Source organism: Plectropomus leopardus, chromosome 13 (genome assembly GCF_008729295.1).
Source record: "Plectropomus leopardus isolate mb chromosome 13, YSFRI_Pleo_2.0, whole genome shotgun sequence".
Lineage (NCBI taxonomy): Eukaryota > Metazoa > Chordata > Actinopteri > Perciformes > Serranidae > Plectropomus > Plectropomus leopardus.
The window spans coordinates 2,146,145-2,172,891 of record NC_056475.1 but is presented as its reverse complement, the minus strand read 5'-3'; the positions used below and the strand labels follow the sequence as shown (position 1 = coordinate 2,172,891).

At 39.0% G+C, this 26,747-nt stretch overlaps 1 protein-coding gene across 1 annotated transcript in view; it reads left to right on the top strand.

Annotated features, from left to right (window-relative positions):
* abr (ABR activator of RhoGEF and GTPase) overlaps nucleotides 1-26,747 on the top strand; it is a 199,375-nt gene that overhangs the window by 90,636 nt on the left and 81,992 nt on the right. The window contains 5 exon segments of the mRNA XM_042499516.1: nucleotides 9,044-9,151; nucleotides 11,121-11,181; nucleotides 19,168-19,220; nucleotides 22,816-22,956; nucleotides 23,258-23,379. Coding sequence (XP_042355450.1) covers nucleotides 9,044-9,151; nucleotides 11,121-11,181; nucleotides 19,168-19,220; nucleotides 22,816-22,956; nucleotides 23,258-23,379 — 485 coding nt within the window.

Genomic DNA, 26,747 nt, shown 5'->3' with positions numbered 1-26,747 from the left:
ATTGAATTGTCCTAAGATCCCAGAAACGTCCTAAATTGAAAGAAATGTCCTTAAATAATAGAAACATCCTAAAATCCTGGAAATGCCTTAAATCATAGAACTTTCCTTAAACCCTAGAAACATCCTAAAATCTGAGAAATGTCCTAAAATCCTGGGAGCATGTATGTGGCTGCTGCAGCTGCAGCTGGTCACAAACTGTAAATTAGGAATAAGATCAGGCCTGCAGTTTAACACCTCCACACAGTAACGTCTCTTTTTTAAAGACTAACTTTAAAGTCCTGGTGTTGAGGATTTTTTTTTTTTTTTTTTTTTTTGGCGCGACACTCACTCTGGCGCTTTAGTCAAAACAACAGTGCGCTCATGTCTTGGCAGAATGTCCCAGAATCCCTCATAACGGGACATCTGATTGACTCTCAGCTCATTAGCGAGAATAAATCACGCCTCTGAAGATCCAGAAACACAGGGCGTAATTAATCACTGACGCTGCGTCAGTTAATCACATTTATCTGGCAGTTTTCAGACAGTTTAAAGGGAGATTTGTAAATCTGCTGGGGCACCCAATAATGTAATAATTGAAAATGTAATGAAACCCACCAGTTTAACAGCTTTATCAGTGATTAAATGAAATATCCTGACTGATACTTTAAGAAGAAATGTTACTGATGTTGATACCTTTCAGGTGGATCATTTTTTAAACTAATGGTGAAATATTTTAACTGATAATGTCATAATATAAATAATATAACCCTATCAAATGATGAATTTGTTGTGTATTTAAGTTTGTGATGTATTCTGAGGCTCCCGGCTGTTGTTATTGTCAGTCTTGCTGCGGTTCACTGACGCTTTTCTAAAAAAGAGGTCATGAGTCTGTCAAGTTTCCAGTCGAGGAAATTATAAACCACCATATTCCTGTTGACGCCCGCCCGTGAACTAAGAGGACACAGTGTGCTAAGATTTACTGCAGGGACACTCTGCTTGATTTGTAAAAGGACAGGAGACCTGGGGACAGTCGCAGCAGCCCCATACATGTCCCGCAGGCCTTAAGTTGACTATCAGGGACTCAGATAAGCAACTGTTTGATTTCAGAGTTTCAGAGATCATTGGACCTTTATCATGTCTGTCTATTGTCTGTGTTGTATGTAAAACATGCGTTAAGGCAGCTGCTTTATCTGCTGCAAACCAAATCTACCAACGGCTAAATGTGCAGTAACCAAAACCTGAGGGATTACCAAAATTATTACAGTTCATCCTAAAGAGAACATAAACATGTGTATCAAATATCATGGTGATTTATATAATATTTCTTGAGATATTTCACTAAAAGCCAAACATGTTGACCTCATGTTATTTTTTCATTTTATCATTTTTAATAACAATAAACTTTATTTTTGAGGCACCTTTCATTCCAGAAATACAGCCCAACGTGTTTTACGAGAAGAAAAAAAATTAATGCAACAAGTGCTTCACATAAAAAGACACAGAAGACATTAAGACATAATAAAACCTACAAGTAAAAATAAAATAATATCAGAATATAAAGCACAAAATGCATTTTCTCATGGATAAAACTCACTTTAAAATACTGCTAAAAGTAAGATTAAATAAAAATCGAATGCACAGAATGCATTAGATGAAAATAAAATGAATAAATGAAACCCACTGACATTATTAATAAAAAAATAAGGCCAAAAACAGAGTGTATAAAATGCATAAAAACTAAGGAAAATAAGTTTTAAAGAGGTGCAGCAGTGCGTAAGTGCGAAGCAAAATGCAAAGCAGTTCAAGGTTTAAGCGAAGAGATAAGTTTTTAGTTTTCTTTTTAAAATATTTAGTGAGGTGGCTTCTCTGATATCTGTAGGCAGTGTGTTCCCCGTCATTTTTACTGGTTTTACCTCTTATTTATTTAAGTGTTGTATTGTTTTTATTATTCTTTAGGGAATGATATTTTTACTCGTTTTTGTTAAATTTTTTTTGTTTGTTTTGTCTCTCCGTTGTGTCAGTTGGATGTAAATTACTGTCTGGAGTGTGCTGTTTTTGTTTGTTTGTTTGTTTATTAAGATCCACATAAGCTTCTGTTTTTAAGAGTAGCTACTCTTCCTGGGGTCGCCATTATTCTCATTTACAATATTTCATGTTCAAAATTACAAAAATACACATACATTCATTCTCACAGTTTGACAGAAGCACATTACAGCACCAAAATAACACACAATAATCAACACAGACTCAACCAATTCATACAGCAGCTCGAGAAAATAATAAAATACCTGGAAACCATCAACTAAATCACAAGAAAACCAAAAAATTAGATAAATAGCTCAAAGTCAAATTCATATCTTTAAGACCATCAAAAAGTCTATATCACATATAGTGTTCTACACTATTCCTGGTGTGAATAAATACAATCTTAACTTTTTGTGAAAACATTTTGTATTACTGTGACAAATTTCTCTCCGGGGACAATAAAGTTTATCTAATGTGACCCTTTACGATATTCAAAGTATCACTAAAGTCAGTAAGCTTCATCTCTTTGGGACCATGAATGTCTGTATAAACTCTCAAAGCGATCCACCCAGTAGTTTTTGAGATATTTCAGTCTGGAGCAAAGTGTTGGCCTTTGAATATAAAGCCAGCGGGTTATCATGTGGAGGCAGTAATCCACTTACCATAGTAACATAACACATGGATTACAGTTAGTGTGTCAAAAAATGGAAGCATGTCTCTATAAATGTGTGTAAAATTTGTTTTTATTAGCCCTAAATCTCTTCAGAGCCATGACCGTAGCAAGATTAAACACTTCCCACTTACCACATTATCAAAGTCCCTGGAGCGCCTCCGGGGATTTTGATAATGTGGTCGGTCAAACCCAGTTCTGGCAGGCTGCAGCTGAGCCCTTTTTCTTGTCTGAAAAAAAAAAAAAGGTGAGAAAAGTTGGAACGGTGGCTGTTTTTTCTCTCGTCTGCCTGTTTTCTGTAACTCTGTCCCTCTGTGTTGCCTCCGTGGCCTCGGTGCTGCTGACGAGGAGCAGTAGGGAGTAGACGGGCTAATTACGCTGCCATCTGTACTCTCACACTGCCACTCTGACTAAATGTTTAGCTGCCACATGACATGTACGCACATATACGCGGCACAGATGGACGCTGATGACTACACTAATAGGTGTCACTTGGTGGTGCGACTCCTGGGGTCCACGGAGAGGACGAGGCGAGAGTTAGTAAAAAGCATTCGATTTCTACATGAGAGATCTGTTCATTTTCTCAGCTACTAAATATAAGATCACGTAGCAGTCAATCTCTGAAGCTGCTGACACACTGAAAAGCTGCACAAAACCTAAGAACTTTATTTGTGAATATTCTCTGGTTCGTTTCCTCCTCCGTCAGAATAAACTAAATATCTTTGCAAAACAAGACAAAACTCTTGGGAAGACGTTCTGGGGTAAGCTGAAATATGCTTATTGGGTTAGTCAATATCTTTTGGTAAAACTGTGTCCATTAGGAGTCAAAGGCTTCGACTGTTGCTCACGTTGGAGATGGAAAAGTTTCTAGAATAAATCAGAATCGTCTTAAAATCCCAGAAATGTTATAAAGTCAAAAATATCCTAAAATCCAAGAAATGTCCTAAAATCCTAGAAGCGTCCTAAAATTCTATAAATGTCCTAATATCCTAGAAGCGTCCTAAAATGCTACAAATGTCCTAAAATCCCAGCAATGTCTTAAAATTCTAGAAACATCCTAAAATCCTACAAATGTCCTAAAAGAAATGTTCTGAAATCTGAAAAATGTTCCAAAAAAACTCCAAAAAAACACCATCTTAAAATCCTGCTGAAAATTTTGCGAAATGTCCTAAAATCCTATCAGAGGAACATCCTAAAATCTGAGAAATATCCTTAAAGAGGCCAAAAAGGTGTAGCACGGGTCTAGGAAAAACCTATAAAACCAATCAAACGGCGAATATACAAGTTCCAAATTATACAAACTCTGCTAGTGCTCCTCTAGTTTCACTTGAATTTAACGTCGAGTTTATTTATGAATCATGCCTATGTGTTAAACCATTGGACAGTGAATATTACAATCAAATATGCCCGGTTTGGTTTGCACCCTGCAGTCTTCAGTCAGATGTGCACAGCCGGCTGAAATGTTAAAGATGCAGGAACAATGCATTTCAGCGACGGGAGGACCTTCAGCTCAGTGCAGACAGCAGCGTGCTGCACGTACAGCATTCGATTGTGCAGTTGATTGTGTTCTGGGATTTCACTCTGCAAGCTGCAGTCAAACGTGCAGAATACAGATATTGCAGCTAAATACTTGAGCAGCTGATTGCATTCATTCTTTCACTATATAGCCGTTATGCTAATATATATTATATTATTGATATTTTTGTCTTTGGTTTCTTATACACATCGTAAATGTATAATCAGTGCATAAACAGAGAGGGTGATCTTTTGGAATAAAGAATCAAAAAATCAAAGCAGAGCTGCAGAGCTGCAGAGCTGCAGAAGATGTTGATAGAAACGTGGTTTGGCCTGCAGCGATCTGCCGTCCAGCGTGTCAGTGAAGTCATCTACGGGAGTTTATATCTGCGCAAGTGTATATTTTTAGTCAGGACTCCTTTCTGTCTCCTGTCCTCCCTCGTTTTTTCTGTCCATTTTCATCTCTTTTTTCCCACCTCCACTTTCAGACACAAGCTGTTGTTTTCCCACCCGTCATTTTGACCTCTGATCTTATTAGAAATCTTGGCGCTATGTTCGGAGCGCCAGAGTCCTGCGTCTCGCTGGAGAGGTTTCGCACCGTTCACATGGTGTGTCCAAGCAACATGATGGACAGATGAAATAACTTGATCACGTCATTGTGCTGGATTTGTACTTTCCAGTCAAGCTGCCAAGTCAGAAATCTCTATCTTTGGAAATGTGATTATACGTGGTGGTTTCTCTCTTCCGTCCAAGGTTTTGGTTTGAAGTCTCCAGTTATGATGAGATGATGTACAGTGACATTTGTTTTTCTTTCAAATTTAATAATATGATAAAAATAAACTTTATTTGTACAGCCACTTTCATACAAGAAATGCAGCCCAACGTTCTTTACAAAAAAGAAATTAAATGCACCAAGTGCTTCACATCAAACACAGACACAGTGGATTATTGTAAATGTCATTAGAGGCACCATAGACATAAAAAGATGGACGACATGACAGCTTCCCCAAAATGAGCTTATTTAATCTGGATCGCCCCCTGGTGTCTGAATGCAGTACAGGTCATAAGGCCCGCCCCTCCATGTTCGTGAATGGGCCACACTAAAAACTCAAAGTACACGCCAAACACATTTTTCCCAAAAATGGTTTCTGTCACTGAAGGTAATTCTCATCACCCTGATGTTTATTTTTTGTTTTTCAAGTTTGCTTTTAATTCGTTATTAAATTGTAGAAAAAGGAGCTTTTCCGCCATGATTGACAGGCGTGACAGCCAATCTGTGAGCTGGCATTCAGTTTAGCTGCTCACGATTGGTCAGATGGATGTTTAGGCGGGAACTCCCCTACCGGATATCTACTGCGCAGATACGGGCTCTCAATGACATCACCCTCGCAATATGGCAACGCTGGTATCCGGATATTTTAACCTCACTTTAGCATAGCGGGGGTAAGTGGCGGCGTGTCGTCCATCTTTATTTACAGTCTATGAGAAACACTAAATGGAGGCAGAGAAAATGAGTGTTTTCTCAGATTATCTGTCTTCACTTCTGTGTGGACATAGTTTCATTAAATATGAAAAAATGTTTTTTAAAGTTACCACTGTAGCTTTAAGGTAGCGACCATTTATCTATTAATTTCAGCTCGGCTAACTATCAACCAGTCATCCATTAATTTCTGCCATTATGTATCACTTTTAGTTAACTATCAGCTATTTATTTTTTACTTTGTGCTAACAACCTCTTATGTGTCACTTTTAGCTAAGCTAACTATTAGGCAATTATAAATTTCTTTACGCTAACAACCATTTATGTATCACTATAAGCTAGGCTAACTATTAGGCAATTAAATTAAATTAAAGATAAATTTAGCTAGCCTAACTGTCAACTGTTATCCATTAGTTTACGTTAACAGCCATATATGTATTACTTTCAACTATCAGACAGTTATTCATAACTTTTAGCCAACAACCAGGTTAGGCTAGGCTACTGTATATGACTTAATGCTAGCAACCATTTGTATATTACTTTTAGCTATTCTAACTAGTAATCAGTTATCTTTTACTTTATGCTAATATCACATTTAGCCAACAGTTATTTATAACTTTTAGCTAACACTCATTTATGCATCACTTTTAGCTAACAATTAACCAGTTATCCATTGCTTTATGGTAACAGTTATATAGCCTTTCACTTTAAGCTAAGCTATTAACCACTTATCCTTTACTTTACGCTAGCAACCATTTATATAGGCTATCACTTTTAGCTAACAGTCATTTACATGTCACCTTTCATGATGCTAACTATTTACAAGTTATCCATTACTTTTGGCTAACAACCATTTATATATGACTTTTAGCTAGGCTAACTATTAATTAGATTTTCATTTCCTTTAGCTAACCCTATTTATGTATTGTTTTTAGCTAACAGCTAGTCATACATTACTTTTAGCCAACAACCAATTTGTCTCAATTTAAGCTACGCTGATAATGAACCAGTTATCCATTACTTTACACTAATAATCATTTATGTATCACTTTAAACTAAAAAGCCATAAGCTTTTACTTTTAGTTAACTATCAGCTATTTATTCACTAATTTTAGCTAAATTATTTCAATAACTATTTGAACAGTATATGAATTTCTTATCCGTCTGTTTGAACCATTTATACTTTCATATAATGTTTCCACTTAAACTTGCAAACTTATTTTCACTTCATTTTTGGATGTATTTTCCTAATCAAATAGTATTTCTTATATAAATACACCTGATTGGGAATCATTGATTAAGACAGATAACCCACAATTTTAACTTTTTTTTATACCCCCCTTCCTAAATGTGTGTAAGGATTGTGCTAAGATGCCTTTTTAACAAAACTATCACGTGTTTGTTTTATTTTCTATCACGTGTTCCTATGACGAATTTATTGATCCTCAGCATGATGCCGGATGCTTCCCCCACGTCTCCCCTCTTGTGCCGACTTTTCTAACTCGGAGGGGAAGTGGAAAGAGAGGAAATGAAAATAGGAGAAAGAGAGAGGGGGGAGGGTTTAAGGACAAAAGTAACAAGTCTTACTCATTCACTCTATTCAGCTGAATCCAATCTCATTGCTTTAATAGGGTGCAGTCAGCTCTTCAGCCCGGCCATTCAAGCAGAGCTGCGGCAGGATGCATATTCATGCACTGCTGGGCTGCAGCTTGTGTTACAATGCACATACAGTGCAGCAGAGAGCGGCTGTTAATGAAAGAAAGTGAATCTGCACGAGAGACGGCGGAGTGGCATGACGGGAACGTGATTAGTGTGTGTGCATCGGCTACAGTGTGTGTGTGCGGTACATGGTGGCGTAATTTCATGTGTGCCGATAAAGCAGAAGAGGGACTGCAGCGCTTTTCAACCCTCCACTTCAGGCTAAATTCTGATGGGAATAAAAAATTAATTCATCCATCAGAGCCGTATATGAATTTTAATATGATTGTGTGAACATATGTAAGTTAGTATGGAAGTGATATTTGAAGGTTAATGCAAGTTTTTACTCTCTTCATTGTGTTTTGGTTTAGTGCCACGACAGACTTGTGTTGTAAGTATAGACTTTAATAATGGAGCTTGCTTTTTTTTTTGGGGGGGGGGGGGTGTAAATAAATAACAGTAGCTATCAGGGCCGGATGTAGACATTTTGGTGCCCTAGAAGAGATTGGAATCACCTGTTGGACAATTAGAGCGGAGCAGACATTCAGAGACACTGGCGGAGACACCAGTGGGGAATGAGAGCGGACATGCGGAGAATGAGAGCAGAGTGGACATTCGGAGACACCGGCTGAGACATCGGCAGAAAATGAGAGTGGAGCGGCCATTTGGAGACACCAGCGAAGAATGAGAGTGGAGTAGACATTTGGAGACACTAGTGGAGAATGAGAGAAGAGCGGACGCTGGCGGGGACACCGACAGAGACACTGGCGAGACACCAGTGGGCAATGAGAGTGGAGCCAATGAGTCAGCATCAGTAACTCATCCCCGACTTTGTCTTTCAGTCCACGGCGCCGTCAGGTCTCACGGTGCAGGCTGGTCAGCAGGTCAATGATGAGAAACAACAGGGGCGCTGAGTTTAGTATTATTTCTGTCTTTATTTGTTCATTTGTTATTTCAAGACAGAACACAAAGAAAGGGCGCTAATGGGCGCAGCAAATTATTATCAAGTTTTTGGGGGTTTTTTGAGTGCGACCAGCGGTGTCCCTCCAGCGTGTGGCGCTCTATGTGACCTCCAAAATCTCCTCTGCCAAGGGTCGCCCTGGACAGTATATTTCCTCCTTGTTCACTGATAATTTGAATAAGTCGCTAAAACAACGCCTCTGAGAGGGTCCGAAAAGCCGCTAATTAGCGATAAAGTCGGCACGTTAGTCCTCTCCTCCCGTCACCCTGGGACCTCAGATCGTCATATTTATATTATCGGAATTATCGGTATGACATCATAACGTCCCGATAATTATTGTGCAAACTTGTACTCCAATTTAACAGAAAAAAGCCTCCATGAAACAGACATTTCAGGCCAAAACAATCACAAAAAAACAGCCTGTGACATTTTAAATGTTAAATATAACAATAACACAGTTTAGCTCGTGTTGCACAGTGTGGTGCTGTAGCAGGGCTGAAGAAACTCTGGAGCAGGTGTAATGTCATATCTTTTGGATTTTCCCTAATAATTCGAGCCCTTTACATCGAAATTAGTTCTCGGGTTTATATAGGCTGCCGAAAAAGTTGGAAAAGGTCATGGAAAAAGTTACAACTCCAATAAAATTCCATCTACGTCTCACATCGGCTGGTTTCTCCTGTACTTTAACATCTCTTTCTCTCTCTTTTCTTCACAGGCCAGCCAGCTGGGAGTGTACAAGGCCTTCGTGGACAACTACAAGGTGGCACTAGAGACGGCAGAGAAATGCAGCCAGGCCAACGGACAGTTCCAGAAGATATCTGAGGTGAGTTCATCCTTCAAAATAGATTATCAGAGACTCGAGGACTGGTTCAAAAGACTTACTTGAATAACATTTTTTTTTTTGTAATATAAGGATTTAGAGTCATTTGGTCACATGATCAGTGCTGCTGCATGTTGCATTTTAGAGTTATTAAATCATAATTATAGAGACTTTAATACTACTTTAATAAGTACAGTACACATTTTTTCCCTTCCTGCACCAATGAAAATAAAATGTAAAATCTGTATATGTAACTTTAGGTCTACTCCTATAACAAATGTTTAATAATAGTAAGTAAATTAAATAATCTGTTATTTTGTCTCAGTTGTCTTTACCCTTAAAAACTTGAGCAAATTGATTTTATTTCTTTCAAAATCACAGGGACAAGGCAAGACAGAAATCAATAAATTAGTAAAAAGATATAAGACACTTACCTGAAAATAAGCAAAAAAAAAAACCAGAAAAATGTTAAAAATTGAAGACTTTAAAATACAATAATAATAATTAGGAATATAATTTTTCTTATTTTTTCCCCTATTGTCATAAAAAATAAAAAACTAGTTTTCAGGTCATTTTTGTCTCATTTCTTCTAATTTCTTGCAATTTATGGGACATTTTTTATGTAGTTTTTTTATGTAGTTGCCTTTTCCCGTTTTTGAAAAAATTCAATTTGCACAGATTTTAAAGGGTGAAACCGTCACGTTAATCCTCTTCAGTAAACTGAAAGAGAAAACAAATGCACATGGGATTACGGCACAGAGGGGAAGCAAGGCGAGTTGCAACATCCTCTTTTCGACAGGAAGCAACAGTGTTTATTGGAAAAGTGGTCGCATTTTGAGGAACACTCGTTTAAAACACAAAATCACAGATATATTTATGTTAAAATATGCTACATTTTCCACATTTAGTCTCTCAACTCAACAGAAGCTTTTGACTACTGTACATGTACAACATGTAGTTGCAGCGTGGTGTGTATATGAAGTACTGAGAGCTGGTGTGGAGGAGGGGTGGTATCTTGGGGTGCTAAAATCTTCCTGCTTGCTTCCAGTGTTACAGATGTTAATTAACAAGACATCTGTGACTGAAGTGATAACCCGCATCATGCCTCTCCCTTGTTTCCGTGCTCGTGCTGTACGTGGCTGCACAGCTTAAGTTTGCATAAGAGATAGTCACATTCGGTCTAATGCTGAATTTACTGGACCATAACGAAAATTCAAAAGGCAGCGTGTTTATTAAAGCCATAGAAATAACACTGAGAGCTCACAATACTACACCTGATCTTTAAAGACTTTTAGGACTTTTTTTTAGGATTTTAGGAGATTTCTAGGATTTAAGGACGTTCATAGGATTTTAGGAAATTTATATGATTTCAGGACATCTTTACGATTTTACAGTGTTTCTTGGATTTTAGGACATTTCTAGGACATTTCTAGGACTTTAAGACATTTCTAGGAGATTTGGACGTTTCTCAGATTTTTGGACATCTCTAGGATTTTGGGACATTTCTTGGATTTTAGCGGTTACAAGTTGAGTTTCACTGTATTAGACTCTCTGTAATTGTGTTTTTCAAAACAGCACCTCATTATAACGCTAATCCAATGTACAGCAAAGTATTTAACCGCACCTTTAGTTTCATGGGGTGTCAGTCAAAACGTTAATTCATGCTATTGCGCGGTCGTGCTGTGGAGACGTCGGCAGCTGTAAAAAAAAATAATTTACGGCGAGGTAAACTTGTAAAAAATGCATCGTCCAGGCTCCCTCAGCTGTCTCAGTCTGCTGCAGTGACCCTATACTTCTTCATTAGTTCTATCAGCCTCAGCCAAGCAAGACGAGAGCTGTGTGTGTGTGTGTGTGTGTGTGTGCGTGTGTGTGTGTGTGTGTGTGTGTGTGTGTGTGTGTGTGTGTGTGAGAGAGAGAGCGTGGATATGTGTGTATAATTAATTAAATTGATTATTCCTCTGCTTTCTTTCAGAACCTCAAAGTAAAAGGTCCTAAAGACTCCAAAGATTGTACCACGACTGTCTCTATGGAGGGTAAGTGAGTGTGTGTGTGTGTGTGTATGTGTGTGTGTGTGTGTGAGTGATTATGCGCGTGTGTGTGTGAATGTATTTTTGTCTGAGTGTGCGTTGTTGTCTTCGTGTGTCTATTGTGAGCGTGCATGTGCGTCTGTCTCGGCTATCTCGCTGCTTTAAGACTCCGGTCCTGCCTCTTCTGCTTGTGTATGCAGTGGCGGGCTTTGGGAGGCAAACCAGCACATGTGTGAGCACTTTCTCTCTCTCTCTCTCTCTCTCTCTCACACACACACACACACACACACACACACACACACTCTCCCTTGCTCGCCCTCTCTCTGTGTCTCTCTCTCTCTCTGTGTCTGTCTCTGCCTGAGAAAGCCGGCAGTGAGCAGGAGAACAGAGTGAGGAGAGGACATGAGGGATATGGAGGTGCTTCTGGTCCTCAGACTGTGTTGTAACTGCACATACGGTAATGACTGCATGATATGAGCCGCCGCTGCTCGCCATAGGCGACTTGACAGTGTTGTTTTTCCTTTTTTCTTTCTTTTTTTTATTTGATAGGATGTCATTGATTCTCCGGTAGATTGGTGGCGTTCTGTGCTTGGTGTGAAGTTGGGACAAGGGGGTCGATTTGGGATACCAGCATATCTAATTTGGAGCTTGATGCTCATTCTAGAAACTGTCTGCTATCGATTTTGCATCTACATTTATGTGCCGTTGCTCCTGCAACAAGGTGATCAAATGAGTTTTCTTTGCGTGCTCGCTGAGTGATGATCCTCTGGAATATGTAGCTCACCGGGACATGCAGACTTCTTTTGTTCTTGTCTTTTAACAGACAGCTTGTGTGTGTGTGTGTGTGTGTGTGTGTGTGTGTGTGTGTGTTTGTTTTAAAAGCAAGGCACGTTTAGTCTCTATAAGGACCGCTGGACTCAGACTGCTCCACGTAGGGAATACTTATCGCCAGAGGATCGGTACAAGTCTGATCTCTGTGTGTGTGTGAGGGAGTTTATGCATTAGAAAGCTGCTGGTGTCTTGCAAACTTAAGGTTTTTTTTTCGGGGGATTTGGCACAACTGAACCAAGGGGTTAGAGCTCTCGATGCCAGAAAGAAACGTTGTGCGCTATCCAAATTATGCAAAGATGATGAGCAAACGGTGTGGCTTTGTCAGGCTGAGAGAGGGTGGCTGAGTGTTCACATGTGTACCTGTTAAGTGTTAATTAATGCACCGTAAATGAGGAACAAACCAAACATGCTGGTGGTTTTAATTAAATTAGTCATTTTAACTGCTGAGACTGCTCTACATCACACTATATGTATGTACAGAGATACTGGTGCTGCAGCAACATACATGTTTCTGGGATTTTAGGACATTTCTAGTAATTGAGGACATTTCTAAGATGAATTAAGGACATTTCTGAGATTTTATTTTCTACTCTAATTCAAAATGTTTCTTGGATTTTGGGAATTTTTTTAGATTTTCTCTAGCATTTTAGGAGTTAAGGATTTTAATCATTTCTAGGATTTTAGGAAGTTTCAATGACTTAAGGACATTTCTAGGATTTTAGGACATATTTTATGATTTTTAGGCATTTCTGAGATTTTACGGCGTGTTGAAGATTTTATGATGGTTTGAGGATTTTAGGACATTTCTCAAATTTTAAGATGTTTCTAGGATTTGAGGATCTCTTTTTTGGATTTTAGCACATTTCTTGGATTTCAGGAAATTTCTTTGATTTCCAGAAATTTCTTTGATTTCCGTAAATTTCTTGGATTTTAGGACATATCTCAGATTTTAGGATATTTCTTGGGTTTTAGGACATTTCTTGGATTTTAGGACTTTTCTCGGATAGTAGGACATTTCTATGATATTAGGACATTTCCAGGATATGATGACATTTCTAGGATTTTAGTATGTTTGTAGGATTTTAGGACAATCGTGGGCTTTGCGAGGATCTCCATCGGGGGGTTTGGGGGATCCTCCACAGGCACCTTTAGATAAAAAGCTCTGTTTTCATGCTGTTTTCTGCACTTTGGCACCTTATGTACACTTAAAGTACAAAAACAATTACCTCTGAGAATCCCTTAATTTTTAATATGAATTAGAGAATGGTTTGGGAGGGGGGACCCGGCGCCCTATCAGGGTCCAGATTTGGCCCGTGGGCTGTAAGTTGAAGTATCATGAAGCTACTTTCATATTCCCTCAACAATCAGTGTTTGTCAGCACCCTGGGCAGCTGCTTTGATTACGGTTTCTATTGCGTTTCCTTAATTACCTGGCGAGGTGATCGAGGGATTTCTGTTACTCAGCTCTGAAACTACCGCTGAATATCATGCTTTTCCCCTGTACTCGTCCATCCATCCCTCTCGCCCTCCTTATGATTAAACTGAACGTCAGCCTAATGAACTGACGTGTGGTTCTGTGTATATTCTTCTGTGAAATAAGTCAATTTGTCAGGCTTGTTTAGATCCGCCTGCCTCCTCTAATGAATGGCTGCAACACAAGTGCTGAATCGAAGATCTGACGTCGTGTTTCACATGCAAATTCAGACTGATGCTCCCCACCGACGCCGTTTTCTCTCTGTTTTCTTAATCCGTGTTTGCCCTCTCCCTACCTGTCATCCTGCCTTCTTTGTTTTTCCGTCACGGTTCATGCACAACATCGGTAGCAGCTGAATGTCTTGCCAAATAAAGTTGGCAGTCCCCGTGTCCTATCTGTAGACCCGTGCAGTGAATCAGAGACGTCGGCCTGCCTCCTCCTTAGCAAAGACAAACTGTCTCTCAGACCGCCAAGTCGTCAAGGCGACCTTGAGAACGGGACCAATCAGAGGCACCTCGCTGTGACAGGTCATCGACTTCCAATAATCCGCTTCTCCGTCTGATTCTCTCTCTCTTCTGACTGGACTTTGAACTTTGCTGTGGGTGTGGGTGTTTTTGAGCTTCTGTAACCACTGATGATTGCGTCCAGACGGAAATATCTGAAAAACTATTTGATGGATTGCCAGGAGATTTCGTGCGAGCCTTTGTGGTTGTCAGGATGAATCATTGGGTGCTTTCACACCTGCTCTGTTTGGTTCGGTCAAAACGCTCTCAGGTGCGCCTGCACCGTTAGTCTGGTTTGTTTGGTCTGGTGTGAAAGCTGTTAATCGAACCCTGGAGCGGACCAAACAAATGGATCAAGAACACCTGAAAAGGTTGGTCTCAGTCCAATTCCAAATAGACTCTGGTGCGGTTTGTTAGTTTATTGATGTTTATTGTTTATTAGCTGTAATTATTAGCCCCATTAGCTGACACCTAGGTGACAAGCTGGGGTCCAAGAAAACATAACATTACATTACAACAGAAACAAACGGTGACAAAAATTAACAGTAATAGTAATCAGTAAAATAAAAAAGTAAATAAATGAATAATAGTAATAATGTTAATGGTACAACAAAATACAACTACATTAACTGAAAAATAATTGGCGAAAAAAACAAATAGATAGTAACAAACCAACACACCACAGCTGCTCAAAGAACACAACACACATCCTCGGTCTAAACTAGACTAAAACGATAATGACCCCCTGCAATTATGATCACAATGATACATACACAATCAAAACCTCAAATTAATTCATTTATGCGTAAATAAGATCTTAATTTCTGTTCGTGGTTTGAAGACAATGAACCATTGACAAGATTTTTTGATACACTGTAAAATCTGAAAAGTTCGTTTTACTTTTAAAAATCTAGGGAACTGAATGCCCTGAAAAATTCAAGTACATGTAACTATTAGTCTAATTGATGTTTACTTTATATCTAATTATTAAGTTTACCTAAAATTTAGTTATATTCACTTGATTTTGTGAAGTTATTGCAACTTAAAATGACAAGGTTAATCAAATCAATCTTTCAAAGTTTTAGCAACTCCAGTAAAGCAAGTTCACTGTGCTATTTGTATTCTGCTGGATGCAAACTAGTTAATCACATTTGTATTTTGTTAAACAAAGCAGACCTCGCAGATTTTCTGACTTTATTGTTGACAAAATCCTCTTTAACATGATCAAGTTGATTTACTGAAGTCGCTAAAACTTAGAAAGAACAAGGAAATTCCACTTGCCACTTGTTGCAAGTTTCAACAACTTCACTAAGTAAGTAAATATAGCTAAATTTGAGTAAACGTGACAATTAGATTAAAAGTCAACGTAAATTAATTGCAACTGCAACAGGGTGTGAACAGTGCTTGTGAACAGTGGTTAACCATTTCAAAACCTGCATCATCTGTTTTCTTCTGCTCTGTTCAGACACCTTTCACAAGCATTTAAACCTTTGAAACAAGAGCAAATATGAGCAAAAAATAGCGCAGAGAGAGGGAAAGTGATAGAAAGAGAGCAACAGGGAATCAGCGGAATAATTTGGAAAAAAAACAAAAATAAAAACTATTTTAATAATTATTAAAATTATATAATTCAATTTGCGTTACACAAAAAATATATCGAGTTTTATTAATATTATTGTATTTTAACACTTTTAAGAGTTTTTAACTGTTTTTTTTAATTAAAAATTTAACTTTTAACTTTTTTAAATTTTCAGGTAATTTTCTTGAAGGCCTAACTTTTTATCTTTTTTTCTCTTATTTTTGGGTGGGTTTTTGGATGGGTTTTTTTGTAAGAAATCAAGCCAGTTTGCTCCAGTTTCAAAGGATTAAACCAGCCAGTGAGTGTTGATTCTCTACTGACCAATCAAGGGACTGCAGCGTTTCTTGCTCCACCTTTCACTACCGGATCTTTGTCTGTGTGGCTTGGACCAAAAATGGGAACCGTTCCAAAGGTACTAAAGGTACTAAAGGTACCATCCACATCTTTTCACAATGGAAACTCAAGTAGAGTTCAGTGGAAACGCCTCATGAGCTCAACAACAGCCTCAAAAACAGCTCACACAGCTGCAGACTTTTTTAAAAAAAGATTTGCAGCAGAATTTCAGACATGCAGCACAAAGCAGGACATAAATAATCAATACAGCTGATGTTCAGACTTGTACAACCAGCTCGCTTAGTGTCCTCAAATGTACTGCACCAACAACCGAATTGTACCCTAAAGTCACCTAAAGCAGCTGCAGCCGAGGCGAGCGCCGACGTGCGCGCACACATAATTAGAGGAGTTCTCGGCTCTGGCAGTCAGAGCAGGTCATGTAGTAAATCCTCCAGGAGGTAGCGGTAGTGGTTCAGTGAACCAGGACTGTGGATGGAGGCCGCATTATTAATGAGCAGAAGGTGGAGAAACTTCAAACAGCATCAGCAAGACCCTCTAGAAGATTCTCTTTGGTCTTTACAGTAGCTGAGTGTGTGTGTGCGTGTGTGTGTGAGCACATGAGGGTGTGTAAAGTTTAATATGACAAGCCCTATCAGTAGATCTGAACACGCTCCCTGTAGGTTTCTGCTCTCGCCCTTTCATTTCTCTCGGTTAAAGGAGGAGGCGAGAAGAAAGGAGGGCGAGCTCTCGCACAGAGGAGGAGAGGGAGAGAGAGCACGTTCGGACGACTGTACAGCTGATAGGAGCGATGTTCGGAGGTTTAAACAGATAAGTGTAGCACTGCTCCTGCCTCTCTGTGGGAGCAGAGCGCCGTCGGTCTGAGACGACCCGCCCTGCATACAGAGAGCACCGAGCTTCTCTCTGATTCGCCTGGCTGGATTTTGGGTTTAAAATCAGTTGCAGAAACCCTTTGAAACCTGGACCAGTTTCGTGCACTGCATGCACACACAAGTATTTAAACCTTTAAAACCTCAGCAAATTGGTTTGCTTTTTTTTAAGACATGGGGGAAAAAGACAATGAGCAACTTGGCAAGAACTGTTCTACAAATTGCAAAAAAATAGTAAATTTGGAAAATTGTTTAATGATTTTTGATTCAGGCCTTTTTTTAAAAAAAATTGTGTGTGTGTTTTGCATAATTTTTGCAAAGATTTTTTCTTGTACTTTTTTACTAAATTCCCGCTATTTTGGTTAGATTACTTTCAAAAACTTGTCAAGAGATGTTCCACAATTTGCCAGAAATTAATAGATTTAGAATAAAAAAAAAAGAGCTTTGGATGAACATTGAATGAAAAAAGAAAAAGACTAGAGAAAAATTATTATATTTATCATAATTACATTTTTAAAATTCTGTAAAAAAAAAAATGTTTTTTTTAAGGACTTTTTCCCAGTTTTTTTTTTTTGGTGTGTTTTTTAAAAATAATAATTGTATTTTGTTTTACTAATTTCTTTCTAAGTTTTGGGTCAGTTTTTCTTTCATTGCTTATTGCCTGTTTTTGAAAGAAATCGAGCGTATTTGCTCAAGTTTCAAAGGGTTAAGTTTTACGCTGTAATAAATGGAGATAATCTTGATCACTGACTGAAACATTGTCGGCTGGATTCCAGATTTTTGTGCTGTCGCATATGTGGTTTGTTTTTATTGCTTTTTTCTTCCTGAGCATCATTATTATACATTTTTTTACAATGCGTCGTGACACCGGTGGCATTATTATTTTGAGACCTTGAGACGTTTTTGGCATTTCATTACATGAATGCTGCATTCGGGGTCTGACAGAGGAGGGAATAAAAGTCATCTCCGCAACCTCCCTCCCTCCTCCTCTCTTACATCTATATGTGTTTTTGCTTCTTATTCGTTTCTCCTCGGGGGATCTCACATCTGCAGCCCTGCCTGCCGCCCACCTCCATTTTTTCCATTTTCTTCCCTTCTGTCCTGTCTGTGGGAGTTTCTCGCCAGGAGCTGTCATGTGTGTCAAACCTGCTGCTGCAAAGCCGGAAACCAGCCAAGTGTGGTGGTGCAGGCTTAAACTTTGATTTAGAGATAGAGGCGGTGGTGTCTGTCTTATTGCACTTTCTATATTTGCATGCTTTTATTTGTGCTGTTGGAGTTTTGCAGATTTGTTTTGCAGATTTGACTCTCTTAAAGTCCAGCGTCCAGGCAGGCTGTAGTTTACCTAGTAGCAGACTAAATATGCAGTGGAGGCAAACTGATTCAGAACCAATAGGAGGCTGCAGCATCGGCTCTGGAGATGGACTGCATGTTAAAGCGGGCCTGCCTTTGGACTTGTGTGTGTGTGTGTGTGTGTGTGTGTGTGTGTGTGTGTGTGTGTGTGTGTGTGTGTGTGCGTGCGTGCGTGTGTGTGTGTGTGTGTGTGTGTGTCCATCCTTTCTCTGTGCAGAATAAGCTGCAGCATTCTTCTCCCTTAAAAAAAAAGACAATAATATGATCTTATATTGTTACCCAACACGGAAACTGCATTTTAGTCTTCTCTCCCTTATAGGGAGGTCAAAGGTCAGGGTCAAATGAATGTTTTTGCTAAAAGATGCTCCTGCAGTGTCGATGCTTGCTGTCATGAAGTTGAAGGTCGTCAACTTAGTATCTATAAAGCACCTTTTATGCAAACATGCAGCCCAAAGACATCAAGAAATAGAATTTTTCAAGAACAGAAATTCGACAGTAAACAATAAAATGTTAATGATAAATAAGTGACAATAGATGAAATCCAAAAAAGTACAGAAACCAAAAGTTGGTGAGGCATCTTAACTGAACTGCATGTTTTTTATCCGTTCTAAATGTACCTTAAAGGGTCATGTTTCATTTTTGTACTCTTATCAATATAATAACCACAAATATGCATGCTTTATGTAATTGTATGTATATTAAGTGTCTGCAAAGGGAAGGGAAACCATTTTCAGTAAAAAAAAAAATGTCCATGGCAGTTTTTTTCTTTTCTTAATGCAAAAAATAGGAACCGTATCGTCACTGCTCTAGCTGCCGTGCTCTGAAAAAGTTGTAGGCGGCAAAAATCATATCATCTGTCAGAGTGCAGGTACGATGAGTGGGAGTGTTTGTCCTTGTGGGAGCAGTGGAGCTGTGACCTGTGTGTGTGTGTGTGTGTGTGTGTGTGTGTGTGTGTGTGTGTGTGTGTGTGTGTGTGTGTGTGTGTGTGTGTGTGTAAGCGACACTGACTCACAGCCCATCTCTCCTCTCCCCACAGCGCTCCTTTACAAGCCCATTGACCGTGTTACCAGAAGCACCCTGGTCCTTCATGTGAGTACTACACTTACTGCACGCGGCTTTAAAAGGATCAGCTCGCCTAAATTACACAAAAACAACACACTGATTCTGGAAATGATGCTACTGATTTATAGATCGAGGTAGAGGTATTCATACTCAACTATAATATTTCAATTTCATGTTACTTAATACTTTAAATATTTATTGCTGTACTACATATGCTACAGTATGTTGCTTTTTAGTTAAAAAAAAACATTTAAAAACAAACTACAAGCATATAAATCACAACACGTTGGGCCTCATGCAAGAAACTATATACGAACAAATTCTCGCTTGTAACCACAATTTCGAACAGTCAAATTTCTATATTGCACCTTTCAAACAAAATCAAATGCAATTCAAAGTGCTTTACAGTTTGTTCTGAAAAAAACAAGAATAACATATAAAATAAGCAAAAATAAATCTTAAAAAATAGAATGAGTAAAAATCATAAAAACATAAAAAACATAAAAAAAAGCAAAACACTATATACATATTTTCATTTAAGGAAAAAAATCTAAAAATGTATTAATATAATTTGATAAAATTCTGATGATATTTCAGAGTAATTACAATGACTGGATTATTCATTTTTAGGGCTAAAGAAATACTTTACTTGATCCATTTACCTTGATTACTGTAATTTCAGTTACTGTGCTAGAATATAACTAAGTTTATTTATTCAGTTATTATACTTAAGTACAAATATGAGGAAATTTTACTTTACTGGACTACTTTAATCTCATTCCACTTTCTACTTCCACTCCACTGCACCTCAGAGGGAAATATATACTAATACTAATACTAATACTAATATTATAAAGATAACTACTTCATAAATGGTCTGCACTGCCATGACGTATAGTTACACATCTGGAAAAGTTCATGTCAGGCTTTGTGGTAAGTTACGGTGTCGTGTACACGTATACGCAGGGCTGCAGGCACGCCATTGAATCCGCGCACAAGTATAAATCCTGAGTTAATCATCTCACGACGCCTCAGGTTTATCTGCTGACCCCGAGGTTGAGATCCACTGGACTGACATATCTAATTATTAATAAAGTAGCTTCTTGGCAAGCAACAGGTAAGCAGGTAACCACCGTAGCAGTCACAGGTGACAGTCACTGCACTCATCCGGAAATTTAAAACAGCTCGACGTGAGCGTCACAGCTTCTTATCTGGTGCTGAAAGAATCTTTTCCATCACTAAAATTGTCAAATATCACAAGAGGAAAGTGAGAAAATATGTGTTGTTGTTGCTGTTGTTTTGTTTCGTATTGTGGTGAAATGACCCTTTAACTGCCACTGACACACACACACACACACACACACACACACACACACACACACACACACACAGGCGCTGAACACAGAATAAACAGTTTGCACTAAAAGCTTTGTGATAGACTCGACACTCCTCGCAGCAAATCCGCTCTTGAGAGTAAAATGTCTCTCACACACTTTAATTTTTGGTTAGCAGAGCAGCCAGAGTGCTGAAAAATCAGAGCCTGCTTTTCATTGTTTATCACAGCGTCCTCGCAGCCTAAATAAGCCGACGCCTTTTGGATGAGTGATAATAATTAAGTGGAAAGTGCCAATCAGGCGGGCAGAGATGCCCGGATGTGTCGGGTGATGTTTCGGGAGTTTATTGCACGAATACGTCTGCATAAAGCCGTCAGAAAAACAACATGCACGGCTGTGTGTGTGTCTGCACAAAGGTCATGTTCCTGTCTCTCAAGAGGAGGTGAAAATGAGTTTGTTTTGGAAAGAAGACGGCAGCTCAAGTCTCCGTTGTCCTCTTCATGCCGCTGCTCTGCTGATGAGAGCGGCTCCATAAAAAACAAGGAAATGGGATTTTTGGAGATTACTTAAGAATTCACTGTGAGCACACGGGGCAATTATGTTTTGAATAGGAGGATGAAATTCAATCAGAGCCGATGCGTGCGTGGATTTTTGGTTAGGAGGAGAAAATGGATTTCTTATGATATACAGAATAAGATATTTTATTGCAAAATTAACTATTCCTGTGGTTTCACATCACAATTAAGTCAGGGAAACTCAACTTGCTTTGCTTTGGGGGCCACTTTTGCAAAATGACAGGAGGACAGGGGCCAGTCGCAGCAGCACCGTACATGTTTCTAGGATTTTAGGACAGTTTTAGGATTTTAGGATGTTTCTTGAGTTTCAGGACATTGCTGGAGTTTTGGGACATTTCTAGGATTTTAGGATTTTTTTTGGGATTTTCTGAGATTTTTAGGATTTTATGACATTTCTTGGATTTTAGGACATTGCTAGGAATTGAAGGACATATCTCAGATTTTAGTACATTTTTTGGATTTAAGGACATTTCTTGGATTTTTGAACATTTTAGGAATTCAGGATATTTATAGGGTTTTCTGTTGGGCTGCACGATAATTGATGGGACTTATGACGTCATACCGATAATTCCGATTTTACAAATTTTGACCAATAAAAAAACGATAATAATAAGCACAAATTGCTTCGATTTCGCCTGTTTTGCCCATGGTTTCACTCCGCTAGTAGCCTACTGCACACACTCCGAATTTCTGCCCAACTCTCATTCTCCGCCGGTGTCTCCGAATGTCCGCTCCACTCTCATTGTCCTTCAGGTGATCTCAGTCTCCTCTAGGACACCAAAATGTCCCGATCCGGTCCTGATACATGTAAACATGTAAATATACAGAGATCACAACAAATCCGTTACTTAGGGACTGTTCTGTAGCTGCTGCTTCCTGACATTTTGGGGAATGTTCCTCTCTGTAGTTCCACTAGAAATCAAACACAATATTATTTACAGCATTAGTTTTGTACAATTCAAGTTTACATAAAAAGATAAGAGGAAAAAATACAAAAATGAAATTATTTTGCTCTTAAAAATGACTTTCTTTTACGAAAATGCGATTTTTCCAGCTTCTTGTCTGATTTTTTTTTTTTTTTAATGCAATTAAATGCATCTGTACTCACCACATCTCAGCCTTTCATACCCTCAGGTAATGAAAAACAAACAAAAAGAAATGATTAGTTATCGGTATCTTATCACCCACGAGAAGCTGGAAATTATTGAGTTATCGTGTCGGTTGAAATAATCATTATCCTGCATCAGTGGTTTTCGGACATCTTTAGGATTGTAGGTCATTTCTAGGATTTAAAGACATTTCTTGGATTCTTGGACATTTTAGGATTTGGGGACATGTTGAGGATTTCAGGAACTTCCTAGGATTTTTGGACGTTAGGGTTTTAGCGAGGAGCTCTTTTGAGGGTGCGCTGGATCCTCCACTGGCACTTCTTTTTTTTTATAAACAAGATCTTACTTAGATTTAATGTTTTTTTACACTCTGGCACCTTATGAATACCAAACGTACAAAAATAATTCCAGTGTGAATCACTGTATTTTTATCGAGAATTCAAAAATAGTTGAGGGGCCACTCTGCACCATATCAGAGGCCAGATTTGGCCCTCAGACCATACACTGAGTATCACTGCAGTTTGAAACCAAACCATGACATTGTGTGTATGTAACCACTCCGTGTGTGTGTGTGTGTGTGTGTGTGTGTGTGTGTGTGTTGCAGGATTTGCTGAAACACACTCCGAAGGACCACCCGGACTTCCCTCTCCTGCAGGACGCTCTGCGGATATCTCAGAACTTCCTCTCCTCCATCAATGAGGAGATCGACCCCCGCAGGACTGCTGTCACCACGCCCAAAGGAGAGGTGTGTGCATTTTTTATATCGAATTAAAAACCCCTCACGTTGTTGTTTTAATGAGTTATTTGCAGGTAATTAAAAAGTCTTAGATATTACCTCGTTATCACCTAACTTTTAATGATCTAACACAGATTTGTAACGTGACTGGAGGGCTGTTTTGGAGTCAGCGTGGTGATTTTTGAGTTGGTTTATTTTTCCCTGAGCTTGTTGAAACCCACGCAGGTTGAAATTGTTTGACCCGTGTCATGTCGAGTTTATCAGCGGCGTGTTGTTGAGACAAAAACCATGACTTGAGGTGTTCTCGCAGGCTCGTCAGCTGGTGAAGGATGGCTTCCTGGTGGAGGTGTCGGAAAGCTCCAGGAAGCTTCGGCACGTCTTCCTCTTCACCGATCTGCTGCTCTGTGCCAAGATGAAGAAGACGGCTGTGGGGTGAGTCTCAACAGTGTATTCACCTCAGAGACATTTGAACATATACATTTAAATATCCGCTCTCTGAGGACGTTTCTATCTGAATTTTTCATTCATATAGTCAAGAAAAAACAGGAAAAGTCATGGAATTTGCAATAAGATATTTCCCAGCCTGAAAGTTTTGGAAAACTAAAAATGTCCTGAAAGTTTAAAAAAAAAAAATCCTGGAAATTCTGTATCACAAACCTATAACGTAATAACGCATGATGTGTTCAAAGGCTGTCGAAAATGTGAAAATCCAATGATAATTTCTGTTTTTACAATTTCTGGCTATGATAAATGGTGGAATTTTAATGATTTTTGAAGTTTATTTGATGTGTCAAAGAAAACAAAAAAGCCAAAATATTAAATTTTTATTAAAAATAAAAAAAACAAGCAAACACACGAACAAAAAATGCTCAAATGTTTTCTATAGAAATTCTCAAAAAATTGAAACAATATATTTTCTTCAAAAATTGCCAAATATTTTCCTAAAAAAATGCCAAATATTTTTTTTTATAAAAAAAATCACCAAAACATTTTAAAGAAAATAAAAAACAATGATTTAAAATAAAAACCAAATACAGCCATTTAAAATTGTATACCCTCATACAAAGCCAAATTTAAAAAAACTAATTCCCTCCCCAGTGCTTAAAAATAATTTATTTAATTTACACTACCCCCTCCCCTCTCATAAGTAATGACCAGTCCCTAATTTTTATTTAAATATACACTTCTAACTTTTTTTTAAACAATAGTATATATAAAAAAGCTATTCTATTGTGATGAAAAAGAACCAATAAGGAGTATTGATGGTCGTTTTAGAGAATGCACATAATTTAAAATCTGCCTCAAAGTCTTGGAAAAGTCATTTAAATTTCGTGGTAAAAATATTCTTGAACGCTGCGTATCTGAATGTCAAAACCCGACAGTGAAACCGAAAGGATGACAACCTCACTTGACAGAAAATCCCGTCTTTTTCTGTTCTTTATTGAAACCTCGCTAACAAAGAAAAAGAGCTCGCAGGCATTTTCCCTCTGGTGTTTGTGAAAGTGGGTGAAAGATTCACGCGGGGAACAGAGAGTCAGGATGAAGGTGTTTTTTGGAGGGTTTGTGTTTGAGCTGGAGGCAAAGGGAAGCATGACGACACACACAAACACAGCGATTGTTTTTCTCTGTGTGTGTGTGTGTGTGTGTGATGCTGCATCTCGAGCCTTGACACATGTCCGCAGATTAAGTGTCACATTTACAGGATTGCGTGTCGCCCGCCTCGTCAGCGCGGCGGCAGCTGTTAGCCTGATTGGATCTTATTTTGGTTGACATTCACCGTTTGTCTCTGTCGTTTGCAGCCGCCCCCTCACTTGGAGGAACACATAGCGTTGCCATAACTACCAGCCCTGTAAATTAGGCTATTATGGTCTGGGGTGTCATCTCAGCATGCCGCCGCCTACAGGCTACACACACACACACACACACACACACACAGACACAGACACACACACGCCGTCAGAGCAGCCATCCAGAAACTCTGTCACCTTGTGTTGAGTCACTGAGGATCCTTAATCCTGCTGTATCCTGTGATTATCTCACTTTCATCATTTTGGAATCAGTTGTGTTTACATTAATTGCACACGCTCCACTTCCTGAATACATATTTTATCACTTTCAGTCTGTGTAATTCCTGTGCTATTGTTACCAAAGCACCAGGGGGGCGCAAAGGTTTGGTGCCAAAGTGCCAATTTAATAGCTTGATAAAATCGTCCTGATGGGCTCAATATTCTGTTTATTTCCCTGTAAAACACAATTGTGAGATGACTGCGTTTCCACTCAGTGAGGTTCTGCGACTTCTCCAATGTGATGACATTACAAGAAGCATGACGATGGATGCTCAAAACATTTGCAGCTTTATTTCTATTGCAGTCACCGCAGTAACGTCATTATTTCCAATCCAGGGGGTGTGATACGATACGATACGATGCGATGCGATGCGATGCGGTACGGTACGGTACGGTACGGTACGGTACGGTACGATGCGAAACGATACAATATGATATATTTAATCCAAGCGATCATGGAAAGGCAAGTCCCTTATACATAGAAGTGGTCACATATGAGGGATTTCTGGGAGCTGATAGTCCACGATTTCACAGACGATTTGTGGATTGAAAACTTCCAGATGATCCGCTCAGATTTTGCAGAGTTATGTGATACAATAACAGCTCTTGTAGCTCCTGCTGCATCATGAAGGAGCCAGTTCCTAATGACGAGCACATAGTCATAGCATCATGTGACATAGAAAAGACAAAAAAGAGTTTCCATTGCAGTTTTGCCAAATGACTTTTTCAAATCGCCTTAAGTACCGCCTCATGCGAGTATGTTTTTTTTCAAAATTGACAGGTTTCCATCAGGCGCATTTTAGATTTGTAATTTCAGTTTGCGCAATCTGAGGATAATGGAAACCTGCCTGTTGTGGAGAGCAAAAGAAGCGACCATCGTCTGTCATCTGACGACATTTTAGCCTTTTATTAGCTTTATAACGGGGCTTAAACTGGAGAGAGAAGAGAAAGTCAGATTGTTGCGTTAGTCCGCATAAAACTGGACTTTTAAAATACACTTAAACATGTAAATCCGACTGAAATTGAATTAAACTGACTTTCTCTCCGCTCTCAGTGGGCGGGGCTTCTTCAGCCATGTTAGCATTAGCGTCTGTCCAGTGTTACTATACATCAGATTATGTATAGTTCAACATTAATGTATTTAGTCTCTGACTGCAAATCATCACCATCAGCCACAACATGTATTCTGTTACAGAAAATACCTTCAAATAAGACAAGTAAATTCACAAAAAGTTTTTCTGAAACATCATATTGTTGAGTCGCCTCTAAACCAATCAGCTCTTCAATCAACTGAGAGCCAGGCGTCCCATCATGCACTGGGTCTTGCAGTCGGTGGCGAGCAGCTGCGGCGCCTGCCTCTATATCTGCAGCCGGCTCGATGTCGTGAGATTAGATTAGGTGGTGTAAAATGAGTGATGATATAAAAATGGACAGCCCATATTTCCTGTTTTGCAGGACATCAGGAAGCTCAGTGGAATAAACATCAGTGTTTCTTTGTGACAGCGTTTTACCCTCTAAAATTGTCCCGCGGACGGCCACCAGAAACCTACAAAAGTCTATTTCAGACTGATGATGTTCTTAAATTAAAAGTTTGCATCATCAAGCTTCTCAAATTGGCCTCCTGATGAAGGCGTCTCGGCCGTAATGAGTCGACTGTGCAGCAGCGAGACGCTAATGAAAGTCTCATTAGTGACGATGAAAATCAATATTCTCAGCGCTCTGCTGAGCGTGCAT